A 16,942-nucleotide genomic window follows, 5' to 3' on the forward strand; every position below is an offset into this window, starting at 1 on the left:
TTTGCCAAGTCCGAGTAAGCGTGAAACAAAGCCGTTTTGGGCTGAACTTTTCGACTCTCTAGTTTCCTGAACGACGGTATAGGTGGCGCAGAGGCAGTTTTTCATAACCCTCGTCAAAATCCGTACACTGAGTATAGACAGACAGCCTTTTCGACACAGCACTTTGTTGTAATTTCAGTACTGATGACTATAAAAATTTATCCGAACCAACAGAATTATTGCAAAACTCAATTTACCGACTAATCGTATAGAATAGCATAAAATTAAAAACGAAAAAATCCAGCGCAGGCGAAATCGGTTCATCGAACTCGAAAACCACCGTATCTTTCAAAGCCTCCAAGCGCGTGACGCGTGAAAAAGGCAAAAGCTCGGTGGGGGCACAGCTAAATAAAACACGCATAACAGGCGGTTCTGCGATCGGTTACGTGCGCGCGTTCGTGGCATCGCCGCAGCAGTACCGCACGGCGTCAGAAAAAAGGAGAACCAATTGCCCGATGATTTACGACTCGTCGATGGGACAGCTGCCAAATTTTTTTCGCTTCCTTTTTTTTTAGTTTTCCGTCGCGACACCCGGTAGTTTTAAGCAGTCGGCTCGTTCTTATCGTTTGACGCCGTTAATTCTGCGCCCCAACTTTATTGCCTACGTTTCTCTTCCTAATCTTCCGAGCCTATCGTTTTGATTTGGCGGTGCTTTTTCGCGCTCGACTTCCTGTCGGGCTTTTGTTCTTTGAACTTTCTTTGGGACGTTAAAAACTGATATTTTTCTTTTATCTCTCGGATGGTTATATTTTTAGTGGCGGCAGAGTTCTACTGTTGCCTTTTCGAATTTGTCTTATTCAGCGGGAAATTTATTTATGCTAAAACTCGTCGCCGGGAGAATTTACGGAGCTTTTAAGCGCTCGACGCTCTATTTGCTCTGACGCGAGTGTAGAACAATTGATATCTTCAATTTAGGACTTTAATGAACTCTCGTTACGGATTAACGCGGCGTTTAATGCGACAGCATTTTTCCTACTCATTATGCACGATAACCTAAATAGGCTTGATTTAAATTAAATTTAAAAAAAAGTTATAGCGATTTCAACCCACGTGAATTATCAGGCTGGTTTTCCAAACCATGCATCTCCTATTGTCTGAATAATCTCAGAGATCGACGCGTCGCATTGCGACAGAATTAAGGAAGCCGGGAAAATTTTTCAACTCTCTCTCTCTCTTTCTCTCACAATCGTTCATATTCCCCGCTGGCTTGGAAGTTTTTCCCACGATTCAGCTATTCCGTTACCGCGGAATGAAAAGTTGTAGTTATCTATAGATTCGGTGCGACTCACATATTTCACACAGGAATATTATCATACTCGCTTACTCTTGATTTCCGAGAAACGATGAAATCTATAGCCTATATTTACGAGAAATTTTATAACAAATGTATCGTGTAAACTAATAGGGTAGTTTTCAAGTACAGACGCGTCCTTATAGCTCCGAAACTATCATGGAGATAGAGGAAATCAATTGACGTGTCGCAAGTGCTATCGCCACACAGACGAGAGCTTGTACAGCATCGTCCGGTTGTTCTGAAGTTCTCTGCTCAACTACACTGTCTCTAAAAGGGACCCGCAACTTGGACAAGCCTAACTAGTTCTTGCTACTGAGACGACCGGTCGGAAGCTTCATTCAACGGAGACGTCATTAGTGATACTCGGCCGCGCGGCCATTGTCTTCCGCTTTGAGATGGAAAAAACTTTAATCGCGCGGGTGTACTTCGCCGTAATAATGTACCTACTTGTGAATTGTTGTTTGAATAAGCTGCGTAGTACTGCGGGTTGATTAAGTTTTGATCAATGTTTTGTTAGGATATCGTCGGTAAACGCGTTATTGGCTGTTTATCCAATTACCTCGATAATCTCGCCGGTTCGAATATTACGAGCGTACAATTATTGACTCTTTAACCGAACTGGTTGAAGGTTCGAATTTCGCACACTATATCGTTCACGGGAAAAACGAAAACCCAATACAAAACCGCAACGCCGAAAACACACTTTCCGCTCTCAATTGCTTGTGATTGGATTTGCCAGAATAGAACCTCTCTCAAAGCAAAAGCCTTAATGTAAATTTAATGTCCTGCAGTGTGTGTGTGTGTGTGTGCGAGTTGGCTAACAACACCAATCACGGCAGGCCGCTTATGATCGAGGGGGTGTGCACGTCGAAACTATACAGATGGAAAATGACGATATTACGGGGCTAACGATTTCCTTACCTTCGAGAACTTTGTAACAGTCGATGTCCTTTGGGTATCGGTCTGGATATCCCGGACTGAAAAACTCCTGCTTATGCGGGTCGCCTTCCTCGAATTTAACGCAAGCCTCGTGGTCGACCTTTCTTCGATAACGACTTGTGAAGTTCATTATCGATTCGTCGATTTCCGTCGAGTACGATGCCTGAAAATCAAAAATCCCATGATTCGACAATTCTGAACAAAAAGCTCCATCGAAATACACTCCTACAATATGAATTATGGAACAGCGCGCGCATTCGTAGAGCGAAAAATTACAGAGTCTCGCGGAGATTTTGTCAATTATTGCTTATTCCTGCCACGAGAAAGAGAGGAAACTCTCTTTCTCAAGTTCCCTCGGTGTAAAGTTGAAGCGAGTCATCTTAGACACTTGTAAAATTGGAACTTAACTCGATCCTCTTTTGCGTCTGTCGCGCATCGACGAGAGAATTAACTCGAGAGCTTGCGAAATGTAATTGGTCGATGTGATAGTGCTGCGCTCAGTTCGACGAGAAGGAACTTTTACTCCGTACCTATATGTATATACAATCCGCTGCAAATAATTCACCGCCGATTGGATTATACCGATTTGTTTATTCGCGCTGACGGTAACGGATGTAATTATATCCTTCTCCCGAGAATCAGCACATTTGAATTTTCCCGCGGCGAACTTTCATACCAGCGGAGAGTATAATATAAAGCGAAAGTTTTTAGCCTGTCAAAGTTTGTTCCATCGCGCCTGGATACAATTTTAATTTTGATATAGTAATAATAAACTTTGCTCTCTCCCATAACGTCGCTGTTCCACTGTCATAACTCTTCATTCGCTTTAACTCGCGAAATTTTGCGCGAAGAGCTTCCAGCCGCTCAAAAATGAGGATAAGGAAAAGAACGATGAAAAATTTTTCTCACCTCGGACAAAGTTGTCCAGCGTCGATGAAAAGCCGCTTGGAGAGGCATCCCCGCGGTGGTCGTCCTCGCGACGGCCGTCGAAGTGATTCCATGAGGCTCGAGGCCGACTGCCGGCGACTTTTCCCTCTCGCTGCCGGCGCTCGCTGAAACAGAACACGTGTCGCTCGTTAGTCCAGATTTTTCGCGAGTCTTGATCATTTTTGGACTTATAAGAGGGTTTTCAATTTCAAACTCGACGGGTTTGATGAAATTATGCGGGACATTCGAGAAAGTTCGAGGTGACTCTTCGAAAGTTTTACAATTACGGATGTTGATAAAATTCATCGCTACAGCGAGATTTCTACAAGACGTATATAGTTATTCTCTCGTGGAAAAGTTGAGAATCGCGCTGGATATTTTCACTACTGGTTTATATTGTGCTCATTATGTACAGGAAAGCAAATTCAAAGTTTTATATTGAATTTCTCGGTGATTTCAATATTGAAACTCTCGCGCGCTGCTCCCGTGTATGGACGAAGAGGGAAAAAACTTTTAGAAAATCAATATCCGTGGAAAATTCTTTTTACACGTCCACGTCGTCGTTGGCGGCGGTGGAGTGTTTAACTTACTTATGCAAATTTCCAATCTCTTTTATCGGTTATTTCGAAGCCCGGCAAGCTACCCCGTCAATAAATCACTTATTCGCGTGCAATATTTAAGGGCCGCGTACGCAGTTTCGCCCTTGGGTAAATAAGCCGATAGCGCCGCTTGACCCTTTCGCCACTGCGCACGATATCCGGAAGCAATATAACGGGGCCTACAGCGGCGAGATAATTCTATCAAGTTCAACTTGGCTGTATAATATCAAATATTCCAGAATAGCTGCAACTAGCCATTATACACCGGCATCGATTTTTTTCCCCGATATAAAGCAAAGAACTTTTCAATGACTGACAGCCGATAACGAGCTGTGTACACTGAAACTCGATCTAGAGAGTACAATAGACCGACGTGGATTTTTATGAAAAAAAAATCTCGTTATCGACTGTATAGTTCGTGCGATCAAAATTCAAATGGCATCGTTTCCAGCTCGACCTTTTTAGCGAGCGATGCATGTGAAATACGTTCCACTCACAAATGATGAGGTACACCCCTGCTGATATTATTCATGCATTCAAGTGTCTTCGTCCTCAAACGTGCTCGTAGTTGTAGATAGCTGAAAAGTCAGGAAGCATCGAATCAGTCGACGATCAAAAGAGCCGCAAAGAGTCTCTTCTGCACAGGGATCGATTCGTCAATGGCTAGTCGAGCGTTAGTAAATTCATTTGCATCCCATGCGATGTTTCGCTCTACAGAAAATCGAGAAAAAATGTCCGAGTATGGAATACATTGGCTGAAAAAAGGGGGAAAAATTTTCCTTTTAGTTTCACAGGTCTGATGGACAGGCGCGGTACATAGCGGAGAAAATCAAATTTGCCGCGCACGCACGGAATTGAACAAGCGCGAATATAAATTCTTCGGAGAGATTTTTTTTCTAGCGAGAGACTGATGCCTGTCGCTCGAGAAGGGGTCGTCTTGTTCAGGAGTTTGCTTCGAAGAGAGATTTGATATAATACGGCTGAGCGATTTGTTTTTCAATATTGCAGTCTTTAGACTGTAGAGTAATGTGTAGAAGGTAATTTCACGTGTAGCTCGTCGACGAGAATTTTGAGCGAACGCATCGTGTGTCCAATTAATGGAGCCATGGTTATTTATGGGAAATTCGAGCCGCCGGGTTAAAAGCAAAATTTGGTGTTGTCTCTAAAAATGCTCAATTTCTTCGTAAATAATAACGTACGAAATCGAGATATTTACGGTGAATATTTTCGCTTGCACATTTTCATTTCAACAATTATTTATCATTCGTGATGACTTTTCGACGAATTCCAACGCACGTTATTTAAATAAAAATAAATACTGACATTTACTCAGTACCAGAAGTAAGAGCCGCAGAATAGACGGAGAGAGCAGCCGATACCCTGTCAACCTCAAGGCACTCAATATAAAATGTCCTCTATGCAGAGGTCCCTTGTTTAGCCAAAGTAGCGCAGAGACAATGTAACCGGGTAACCGCTTTGTCGAGGCAAAACCAATAGAGATCGTCGAGCATAGGATGCTATTGACACAGCGCGTCATCTCCCTGGCAATCACTGTTTTATATCGTCTCGGAGGACCGACTCTTCCTCCATAGTAGCTGCTCTATATCTCGGCTGGTTAACCCTTTGGGGTTCACATTACGATTTAGCGGAGCTCAGCAAAGCATCGGTCCTTACTCGCGCAGTGTGTCCCAGTAGTCCCTTCGATGTCGCTTCTCTTTGGAATCGTAATGCGGTTGCTTCTCGTTCGGCCCCTGCACGCTTATTCGTGATTCCTACCTGCAGTTTGTGCAAGGCTTCTTGGATCCAAGAGAATTATCGAAATAAAATAACCCATTTACGAGTCCTGTATTGTTTCGGGGAGTGAAAGTTTTAAAATAATAAAATGGAGTTTTATGAATCGCTATAATGTTGGGTGATCTGAGATAAAATCTGGCGCCGTAACATGAGGATTCGTGACCTGCCGTTTTACGGTATAGGTTGACAGACCCATAAACGATCTTAAGCCCGAAAGTAAGGCGTTGGCTCCACCTCCTGGACAGGTTAATAAGCTGTAACGTAATTACCTAAGACCTTCATAGAATTCTCCTTAATATACCTGGTCCTGGCTGTATTATTTCGAGGAGCATAGGTTTTTAAAGTAATAAAATATATATATATTTATGAATCACCATAATAATGGGCGTTAGAAGATAAAATCCGGCGCCGTAACTTCAGGTATTATGACCTGCCGTTTCACGGTATAGGTTTATAGACCGTGAAACGATCTTGAAAGCGACAGTAAGGCTCTGACTCCTCCCCCTGGATAGGTTAAGGTCAGGACAGCTTAATAAACTGTACCGTAATTACCTAAGACCTTCATAGAATTTACCCTAGTATACCTGGCCCATACTGGCCCTACCCCCTGCTGCACCCCCCCCCCCTCCCAAGGCGCAGTTTTGCACATGCGCCCCTGTGCTCAGCACTTACAAATATTGGTCAAGAGCATACCTGAATTCAGTCTCTGTTGAGAACCCGTAAATTGGACATTCTTAACTCTAGACTATACATCTATATCTAATAACGCTTCTTTTTCTTTTCAGATTTATTCTATATTTGCTAAATATTTCTTCATTTATTTAAATAAACATGGATTTGAAAGCTTGCTGGGTCGTCGTCGAGAAGATGAACAACGTTGCCGAGGTCAAAAGAAGTTTAACCGCCAAAAGGAAGGTTGATTTAAACGGAGCAGAATCAGACTTGGAACCACCAAGGAAGAGGCCCCGACTTTCGATAGTCTTGGCTCGTGACTCCAACAAGACGTGGAGGATAGTCCAGAAGGCTCAACGAGAAGAAGATCACAATGGCCGTTTTAACGACTGCAGCTGGACAGAGGATTCTTCGTCAACTTCATCTTCGAACAGCGACACATCAACTTCCAGCATCAAAGAGGAAGTTCTAGAAGTTCGGTATGGAGTGAAAGTGAAGAAAAACCAGCCTGACATCGACCAAGCGGAAAAACCAAACGTTTACCTGGACAAATCGACCATGAGATCCGCTGCCATGGACAAACGCACTAAGCTAGCGTCTAAGTATGATTTCAAGAATTGTTCGGATATTATTAACGTTCTATTTAGTCGCAGCAGTTCTAGCTATCAGAGGGCTAGCTCGGTCCAATCGACAAGCGGGTACAACTCGAAGTCCGGCTCAGCTCCTCAATAAACCGAATAGTTTTAAGTTTTTTTTTACTTTTAGATGTGATTCTGTATACCTATAATTGTGTAGTCTTAGATATAGTTGTGTAAGTTTATTATTTTTTAAATTATTTGTTGTACTATTTAAGGATTTTTAATAAAAAAATTTATATTGTAAAAATTAAACACTTTTGTTATTATTAATTATTACTTTTCTTCAGTTCTCTGAAGGCGCACGCTATTAAAAATAAAAAATTTCTTAAAAAGGACGAAAAAATACGCAAAACCGCATGTCTGTACCACCGCCAGTTTCTGCTAAGGGACGAAGTATCGACTCCTATCCGACCCTGAAAATCGCGAATTTCGGGGGCTCACTGATCGGATGTTTTGGGTACCTTTGCACGTTTTCTAGTTAATCTATCCTACATAGGCTTAAAGAGGACGAAAAAATATGCAAAATCATGTAGGCTAGAACTTCGGTCAGTTGCTGCTAAGAATCGAAAGATCGGCTCATTTCGGACCTCGAAAATCGCTTAATTCTGGGTGTCACTTAACAAACTTTCTTCGGAGAGACGCGCAGCTCTCCAAAAATACCGTAAGCCCAATCGTAAAAACCTCACCCCAACACAGTACCGGCCATTCAACCGCGATAATCGCTAAAGCGCCAAAAATTATAGCCGCCTGCATCCGCCAGTCTCGTATTAAAATACGTCCTCGTCGCAGCCCATAAAGCCCCGGCCACCCCCTCCAAAAAAAGCGAATCACCTCCGTAGCCCAAACCTGCGACTACTCGCAGGATTAATAGTCCACTTCGGCTTGTAGCTCGAAGCCGCCCCGACTCTCTTGCCAAGTGGCAATTTAATCCATCAGGAGGTCGAACCGCTATAGGCTTATACTGGAAACGACGATAAAAGTGACAGGGTCCAGTCGTGATTGCGCCACGCCTAACTCTTTTTCGCTGAACATCACTACGGCTAACTACTCGGATCTGATAATTTCCGTTATTTGTTTTTCACCACGAGCTTGAAGCTATACCAGCAATTTGGAAATTTGCAGGAAAGCGGCTTGCGATATCGCAGCACCGCAGTGGTTAGTTGTCTGGAATCTGGCCCCGTAAAGCTAAAAGTTTGCGGCGTGGCGGGAAAAATTTTAAGCGTTAATTATGGCTGAGCTCGGTAAACGCATAAAGAAGGACAATGTCTGCGTTCCTGGACCTTTTTCCCTCTAATCGCGACTGAGTGTGGGATTTCTCGAGAATTACATTACATCAAGTGGCACTTTCGTCCTCATTAATGCGGTTATCATTGTTCCAGCTTTCGGTCAAAGAGGAAAAGTTGGCAGAATATTTATGAATAGCTTCGCAATACTCGGTTAGCCGTGATTTCAATGGCTACGTCATGGAGAAGAGTCGGTACAAGTTTACAGAGACTTCGTCTCTCTGTGATTCAAATTTCACTTGAATCAATAGCCTCGAGGAAGCCGCCGAGTTGTATACTCGAGACAAAGCCGTGCCCGGAGATGTACTGTCTACATACATAACGTCCGAGTACTTCAAGACACGTCATCACGTCATGAAGATCTCCGCGATTCTAAACGAAAAAAAGGAAATCCAGACATAAATCACGCGCAGCATCGACTCGCCGATGCCTATAATGCTCGAGCCCGAAAGCTGTCGTAAAATTCTAAATTTAAATTTCCCGCGCGGCAGCTTCACTGGCACATGGAGTATTAATTCGAATTGACCCATCCGCGACAGTCATAAAAGAATATTTTTACACGCGAATTAACTCGGCCGTAATTAAAGTTTATTATACACTACGAGCAGAGCATCAGCTACTCCTCCTTCGAAAGAAAAAAATCCAGCAGCAGCTCGTAAAGCCGCGCCCTTTACGCGGCTTTTTTAAAAATCTCAGCCCTTGTAAACAGGCCGGGCCATCAAACACGCGCAAACGGAACTTCAAAGTAATCTCTAGTGACCGCGCGCTGATGAGCAAACGTGCAAACTCTTCCCGGGAAAAAAAGGAGAAGCGTCTTGGTCGCCGGACACATGCGCGAGGGAAAAAGTTGCCGCATCACCGCAAGGTTAAAGTTCATCTCCTGCGACCGCTGAAGTTTTGCTCTATATGGGGAATTCTACGGGAAAAATGCCATTTTCTGGTTGGAGAAACCGAAAAAAAAAACAAATTTTGGGGCCCACTCCCGCAACTTTTCTTTCTTATTGTACATGTTTAGAACCATGCAAAACCACGTTCCAACATCGTAAAAGTGCCTTGTGACACTGTTTTATAGGCCCTTAAAATTCGTCGAAAAATAGCCATTGTTCAACGGCAATGTACCTAATGCATAAGGGAATAAACAGAAAATGTGTATCAGTAAGATGAAAGATCGGAAAAAGAGCTCCAATAAAAAAAATGCGTTGAAAATGCTTGATTTGGTCAAAAGTTACGCACAATTGAAAATGCTGAAAAATCATGAAAATTGCAGGATTATTCGAAGTCATGAAATTTGTATCTTTTTTCATGATTTTTCCGCATTTTCAATTATGCGTAACTTTTAACCAAATCAAGCATTTTTAACGCATTTTTTAAAAATCAAAGCTCTGTTCACGTTCTTTCATTCTACCGTAATACATTTTCTGTTGCTGCCCTTATTCATTAGTCCAATAAAAAGAAAAAAAGTTGCGGGCGCGTGCCCCAACATTTATTTTTTTCAATTTCTCCAACCAGAAAATGGCATTTTTCCCCGTATAATTCCTCATATATACTCCCTTGACGGCCACTTGGCCGCACTTTCGCTCAAGGAGCTATATGGGTATAGAGCTTCCTGCGAGCGACCTCTTTCGCTATGCATGCGCAGAAAGAGAGAGAGAGAGAGAGAGAGAGAGAGAGAGAGAGAGCGCAATACGAGGCTGGGAGGTACCGGCACCGTCGCCTCTGACTCGCTATGGTAAATTCGTAATTTCATTATGCGAGCGGCTGCGGAGTAAGTGACTCTGCGCACTGAGTAAAGATTACTTTTTAAGCTGCTACGGTATTTTTGGTATTTTAGAGAACGTGTTTGCTTACTTATAATCTAGCGTTCCAAAATTATACAAGCGTTAAATGCAATAATTACGCGATTTCAAAGTTATCAGCGTAACGTAGCGACGATGATAGAGCTCCCAAAGTGCTTTACATCTGTAATTCAGAGTAATCGAGATTCCGCTACCAATTAAACCTGTCGCTAAAGCCACCACAGCTTTGCGGAATAAGACTCGTTTTCGGCTCGCCGAGAAATAAGCAAGATGCGTTATAATTAATCCAGCCAAATCCATCAGGAAATCGTCAGTGCGTACGGCCGCATAAACCAGCGCGAGACGCGCCTTAATGAGAAAACGCGGTAATTGTCTCTAATAGGTGAGTGATCGCTAATACCAATCCTAGGGATCGTGGGCAGTCCGATAATTCGATAATACGCGGGTATCAGCTACGAGCGCGTCACTGTGCTCAAACGAATTAGAGACGGTAATATAACATCGCTCGAAATTGTTTATATACTGCTAAGCGCTTATTTTCGCGCATATCTCTTTCTCGTCCTTATCGAGCCTCGAGCTCGTAAAAAATTAGATAAACGAGCCAAGCTCGCACCTATATATCCATTAAAGAAGTTGTCTTCGCACCTTGGTTCTCGCGACACCATTTATCTCTCGTGCAAGCTCAGGGAGGAGGGAGAGAAGGGGAAGAAAAAGACAGCCGACGTATGTAAATAAAGACTCGTGTTTTTTGCGCAGCGCAATCTCGTCCAGTCTCGGGAGGAGATAAATCAATTTCGGCTTGTTGGAAAATTCAATCTCAAGTTCACATCTCTCCTTCGAGGGGCATCGAGAATATAATGGAAACAAGGAAGAGTTTGGTAATAGTTTTCATGTGAGAGAATTGCCGAAAGCATTCTGTTAAAGCTCCGGAGCTCGGACGTTGCGTGTACGTGATGGAAATCTGCCAAAAAGTCTACTGTTCATCGATTGATCGGTGTAACGAGTGAATATTTTTTGCGAAAATCCATCGCACGAATTCCTAATTAAAATTATAACCGCGAGGGAAGAGCTAAAAGTCTTGCATTTACGTTTAATAAAAATTGAGGAGATCCGTAATGAAAGGAGATTACATTCGAAGCTGACCCCCCATAACGAGATATAATAATTTCCTTCCTACGATGATAAAACACTCGGAAAGAAAATACCCGATTGTTCCGATTACTTTGCCGAGAATAAAGAAGGAAAAGCATATCAAAGTTTCTGATACCGTTTCTTACGTTTAGGAGAAAACCATACCGCACACGCGCACCGATACAGAGTATTACGAGGCTCGTAAGAGGGCGAGCAGTAGTCGCAAATATGTACATTTTGATCTCGAACGCGACAACTTGGAAAGCCATGAAATTGTATAGAGCAGCAGCTCTTGGCATACACGCGCTATACACCCACGCACGGGTTCGCGCATCTGGTTATAGCCGGGTTATATCTACTTGAATCCATATGCATGGGAAGCTAGACGCCTCTTCTTGCTGAACTAGTTTGTGCGCAGCGTAATTTTCGACTATTCCGTATAGTGGTCTCACCTATACTGCTCTGATCTCGTAATTCTATATTTATTATTATTCTTATAAATACCACCGCTGAGAAATCGTGTTCTCTGGACAATCGAAATCGTTCGATCCCAGGCCTTCGCCATCCCCCGCATGAATCGCTAATCCCTTCGCACCGAGAAGCCACACCCCGGCGGCTATTAGTCCGCGCCTTTAAATAAGTCAACTACGGAGCAACTCGAAGCTATAGTCTGCAGAGGTAATCCCGAGCGATAAGCCGCATAATTTACGCGACGATGAGATATTTAATCAGAGCTGCTGGTCCGCTGCAAAAAAAGGGGAGAAAGATTTATCGGGAAGAAGCCTCGTGAATAAATAATAGACGCCCCTTATTCTCGCATTGCGGCCGCGCTTTATCGTTATTCAAAGTTCCCGCGCTGAACTTATCGGCGAGCTTTTTGCGCGCATGTATTGTACCCCGTGTGATATTCTTTGTCGGGCTGGAATCAATGTCAAGAAAGAATAGGAAAAGGGAAACTTTGTTTCAGAGCCCGAGAGCTTGACGGAGTTAAGTCGAAGGGGATGGATGGCTTCTTGATCGGGAAATACGGTGAAATGTTTAAAATGCGCTTGGCGGAACTTTTCCTCCACGGCTAATGGATCCTCGGAGATTCCGCATTGGACGAGAGGGAGGAGTACGTGCGTTATTCGAAACGAATAAAAAACCCTTACTAGTTCGTTGTATTTCAACTGATGAATGGAAATTAACTCGCCGCGGCGGGAATTTTCAATTAAACGCTCCGCAGTGTTTACCCGCGCTCATCCAAATCCGGATTTTTTCCGAGTAACTTTAAAAGACTACGCGAGTCAATACATATACGAAATTCATTTAACCCAGAGCTACACGCAAACAGCGATACACTGCATCGTACGCTACATACGCTTCATTGGCTGGGCAGAATGAAAGCGACGAAATCGAACGCCGAGCCCATTTGCGCTTTTTTTCGTTCTCTCAGCTCGTATGTCAAACGCGACTATATAGGCACAGTGTAGCGTTGATTCAACGTTCGCGAGGCTAATTTGATCGGCTTATCCGATCGGGTATAGGTACTTTCATTTACCGTATTCTCGATTATTCGCGTCAATTTTTTTTTCTAATTCGTTATACGTCTGCTACTCGCCGGTGATATTGAATTTTGGCGGGAATTCGCGTCGGGAGTTTATTCGAGTTGTAAATCGAATGCACCGACTGTACGTGTTTTTTCGCGATAAGTCCCGTCGAGATACACGTTACATGCAAAGATTTGTTAGCTTATCGAGTGCGATCAGCAGCAGCCGGATATTATTGAACAACGATATTTCCGATTCGGATAAAAATAATATATGTCGATGGCCTTGCAACCGTATACTCATCGTTCTACTATAAAATCCGTAATGCACTATATATACAGCGAATCGTATAAGTTGCTTTATTTTACTGAAAGCGTAAACATTTATAAAGCTCGCCCGACGAGTATAGATTTTTCATCATCGTGGCAGGCGGCGACGAGCCATCGATTCAGAAGATAAGCTCTAAAAGTTCAAGTAGCCTTTGTCCTCCCTTTATACTGCAGCTTCGATATGAAACTCGAGAGATGATAACCGAGCGAAAGAAAGGAGACGATACACCGAATGAAATACGCTTTATCAGTGATTTCGAGGACGATCGTAAAAAAAACTCTCATCGCATATATTTTTACGACTTTTCGCGCTCGCGCGCGGGGATGATTCACTGCTCTCGGCGCGAATAAACATTTTCATGATAGTTATACACTGAGCCACATGATTCAGTGCGTTACATTTAGGCACTTCGCAAAATAACAGATTTCAGAGGCGCGAGAGCGCACCGGGCATTAGCGTAATTTCGTCGCATCCCGCTTTAACAATGCAAAAGTGTCGAAAATGCCTAGAAAAAAAAGGGAATTATTAGTAAGCAAAGTAAGACCGTCCGAAGACTTGTGCATCTTTCAAGACCGTATCCACAAGCCATTATCATCTTATACTTGCGGCCGTGTACACCATATTCCGAACGATCGTTCTTTTTGCCTCGATCCTTTTTCCTTTCGTTCAGGAGTATAGGGAGGGGAGGGCGACGCGCGTTTTTTACCCCCGAAATGAAATATTACGACGTTCGCGGCGGTAACTCTTCGGCTTTACAGCGAGAGCGAGCGCCCCTGGACTTCCGGCCGAGGGCGAGGATTTTAAAGCGGCTGTTCTTCTCTCTCGCTTGTTCTCATTTCCGGCGCCGGCAAAGTGCAGCGGTTTTCTTACGAGAGGCTTTTTCTTTCTTTTTTTTTGTGCTTTCTGACCAACGGTTTGTTTCGCTCGACCGAGCTGCGCTTGTAGAAAAGTGGCTGTATCGATTCGACGATCAATTATGGACCGGATAAACGTATGATAGTGCGCTGCTCTCGCCGTAGTGATATAGCGATAAAATTATTTTGATAAATTACATAAAAACGAATCACTTTTAGCAGGTATTAGTTTTCAAAACAGCTCACCCATATATACTACGGAGTCGATGATTAGCGAAACTACTTTTTGCGCGCCACGCTACGCTAGAATTTCAAACGTTCTTTTTTCAGGTCGAGAGTTAAAAGCTGTTTTAGAGAGTAGTTACGCGAATTCGACCTTTCGTTCCGCGGTTTCGCAAAAATGCTCGCAGCCCTATACAACTCACGATCAAATACATTTTATTCCCAACGACCATTTCCGCGAAATCATCCAACAAGCTGCGAGTATTGCGAGTGATAATGTATTCATTATCACTCGCAATACTCGCTTATAACAAATAAACAGTTGCTCTCGAGCAATATTCGATCAAAGGCCAACGCAGTAAAATTGCGTTCAACAGCGAGCGCAAAGCACGCGACCGTATCAATTAACCGACGTTATGAAGTCTCAGATAATTAACTAGCATCCATCGTCAGGAGCTCTGCTTGCCTAGATATTTTTCACCTGAAAATTCAACGGAACCCAATCGTCGAGCGAATAGTAAAGTTACATGCATAATAAAAACGAAGATCCCGGCACATAAATATTTACGACGTCGATTCGTTTATCGAGGACGCATCAATTGCATTTTAGCACGCTTGCTCGAGCAATTACCATAGTGTCTGCAAATCGTCGAAGCAATTACGCGCGACAAGCCGGCCGGACTGCTGCTCTCGCTCGAGAGATCCAGCCCCTCGTTCTCTCGATTTATGGACGCGATGGCTGTATTAATTTATCCAAGAAATGAGCTACCGCCCTATAAAGTGCAGCCTCGGAATACTGATTTTCGAGTTATATTGCTTTCCGGCGGCAGATTCCCTACAGCCCTGTTTATTTGCGCTCGGTGTTTCTCGCGTCGCGCGGAGAGAGGTCAGTCGCCTATTTTCGTAATAAGCCATTGTCGTACGAGTCCTGCGCGTATAACGAGCTCGGAGCTTCATTTGCAAGGTCTCGAGTGCACATGCTCTTGTAAAAACTGTCGTCGCAATTACCGCGTGGAGTATTTGAATCTCCCGCGCGCGCTTCATCGACGTCTACGAGGCGAGGAGCTCGGGGAGCCCCGATTAGTTCGTCATTATATTCGAGGCTGGAGCATCAGCGGCAGTACAATAGCAGCCGCGCTATCTCAGCGGCCTCGACGCGTTACTAATTTTCCTCCACTAGCTGCTGGCAAATTTATCGCTCGAAAGTGCATTCGGGGACATTAACTGCTTCCGCTCTATTAGATCTTATCTTCGCCGGCAGCCACCCCCGACGCGAGAGCCTCTCGGTCACTTTCCACTGCCACGTATACGCTCCTCTTTCCTCCTCCGCGCATATAACTCGAGAGCTCCGGCCCATTTGCGAGAAAGGACTCCTTTTTGTCTATATCGCTCGGCCGCGCGGCGCATTGTGCATCTCTTTGCTCACCCGCTCGAAGCTTATTCTGTTTATGCCCCCTCAGTGCGGGGGCTCTCGGGCGTAACGTGATTACGCTCACAATAAATTGAGCTCGGGAATGTATAATACGTGTACAGCTTCTAGACGTGTACGCGTGTAATATGCATTACGATATCGCGCCTTTCAGCTAAGTGCCGTATGCAACGCCCTTTGTATTCAATTTTGCACGTACAACGCGCTGAATATTAACCGCTGTACCTGCGCAACGTATATAGCGCGCATGTCGAGAGGTGGATGTTTTCTTACAAGTGGAAACTCGACTCGGAAGAAAGCACTCTCGGCGAATCAATTTTTCGTGAAAGTCAGTCAAGAGTTGACCGAGGCCATTAAAGCGGACGTGAGTGATTCTCGAGAGTTCGAAACGCGCGGGGTAATTCGAAAGTGATGCCCCACGGGGGCGAGTTTCCCTGTGTAGAGGTGTATGCGTGTATAGTGCCACACACTGCAACGGACTCTATATTTTATTATGACGAGACTTGCGCACGGGTTCGAGGCTTAATTGCGTTAGGCGAGGATAGATGAGATTCTTCCTTGGTCGGATTGGTTTCGATTTCTAGACAACTTTCTAGGCCCGGTGCCATTGCCGATTTGCGAGTGCTGTATTGTTTTGAAGGGTAGAGGTTTTTAAAATAAGAAAATAGAAATTTATGAATCACCATAATAATGGGCGTTAGAAGATAAAATCCGCCGCCGTAACGTCAGGTATTATGACCTGACGTTTCACGGTATAGGTTTATAGACCGTGAAACGATCTCGAGTGCGACAGTAAGGCGCCGACTCCGCCCCCTGGATAGGTTGAAGTCAGAACAGGTTAATAAGCTGTAACGTAATTACCTAAGACTTTCATAGAATTCACCCTGGTATACCTCCATTCTGACCCTTGCCCCACTCCACTTTCTCTTTACACTAGAGTAGTAGTCATTAGTAGAATGCAATAAGACTGCTTCTCACCCCCCCCCCCCCCCGCCTAAAGTTTTGCACATTTGCCCCTGTGCTCAGCACTTATAAATATGGTTCAGGAGTATACCTGAATTCAGCTCTGTTGAGAACCTGTAAGTTGCACATTCTTAACGCTAGACTATACATCTATATCTAATAACGTTTCTTTTTCTTTTCAGATTTACTCTGAAAAGTATTCTTTGCTAAATATTTCTTCATTTATTTAAATAAACACGGATTTGAAAGCTTACTGGGTCGTCGTCGAGAAGATGAACAACGTTGCCGAGATCAAAAGAAGTTTAAGAGTAATGTGTAGAAGGTAATTTCACGTGTAGCTCGTCGACGAGAATTTTGAGCGAATGCATCGTGTGTCCAATTAATGGAGCCATGGTTATTTACGGGAAATTCGAGCCGCCGGGTTAAAAGCAATATTTGGCGTTGTCTCTAAAAATGCTCAATTTCTTCGTAAATAATAACGTACGAAATCGTTATTTACGTTA

At 43.8% G+C, this 16,942-nt stretch overlaps 1 protein-coding gene across 2 annotated transcripts in view; it reads right to left on the reverse strand.

Annotated features, from left to right (window-relative positions):
• The window catches only part of LOC100679780, a 61,734-nt gene that overhangs the window by 15,801 nt on the left and 28,991 nt on the right, over positions 1-16,942 (reverse strand). For both annotated transcript variants that reach the window (XM_008206646.4, XM_016982425.2), the window contains exons 4-5: positions 3,182-3,324; positions 2,255-2,435 (exon numbers count right to left, since the gene is read on the reverse strand). In XM_008206646.4, the coding sequence (XP_008204868.2) occupies positions 2,255-2,435; positions 3,182-3,324 (324 nt within the window). The remainder of the gene's footprint in view (positions 1-2,254; positions 2,436-3,181; positions 3,325-16,942) is intronic.

This window comes from Nasonia vitripennis, chromosome 2, assembly GCF_009193385.2.
Source record: "Nasonia vitripennis strain AsymCx chromosome 2, Nvit_psr_1.1, whole genome shotgun sequence".
Lineage (NCBI taxonomy): Eukaryota > Metazoa > Arthropoda > Insecta > Hymenoptera > Pteromalidae > Nasonia > Nasonia vitripennis.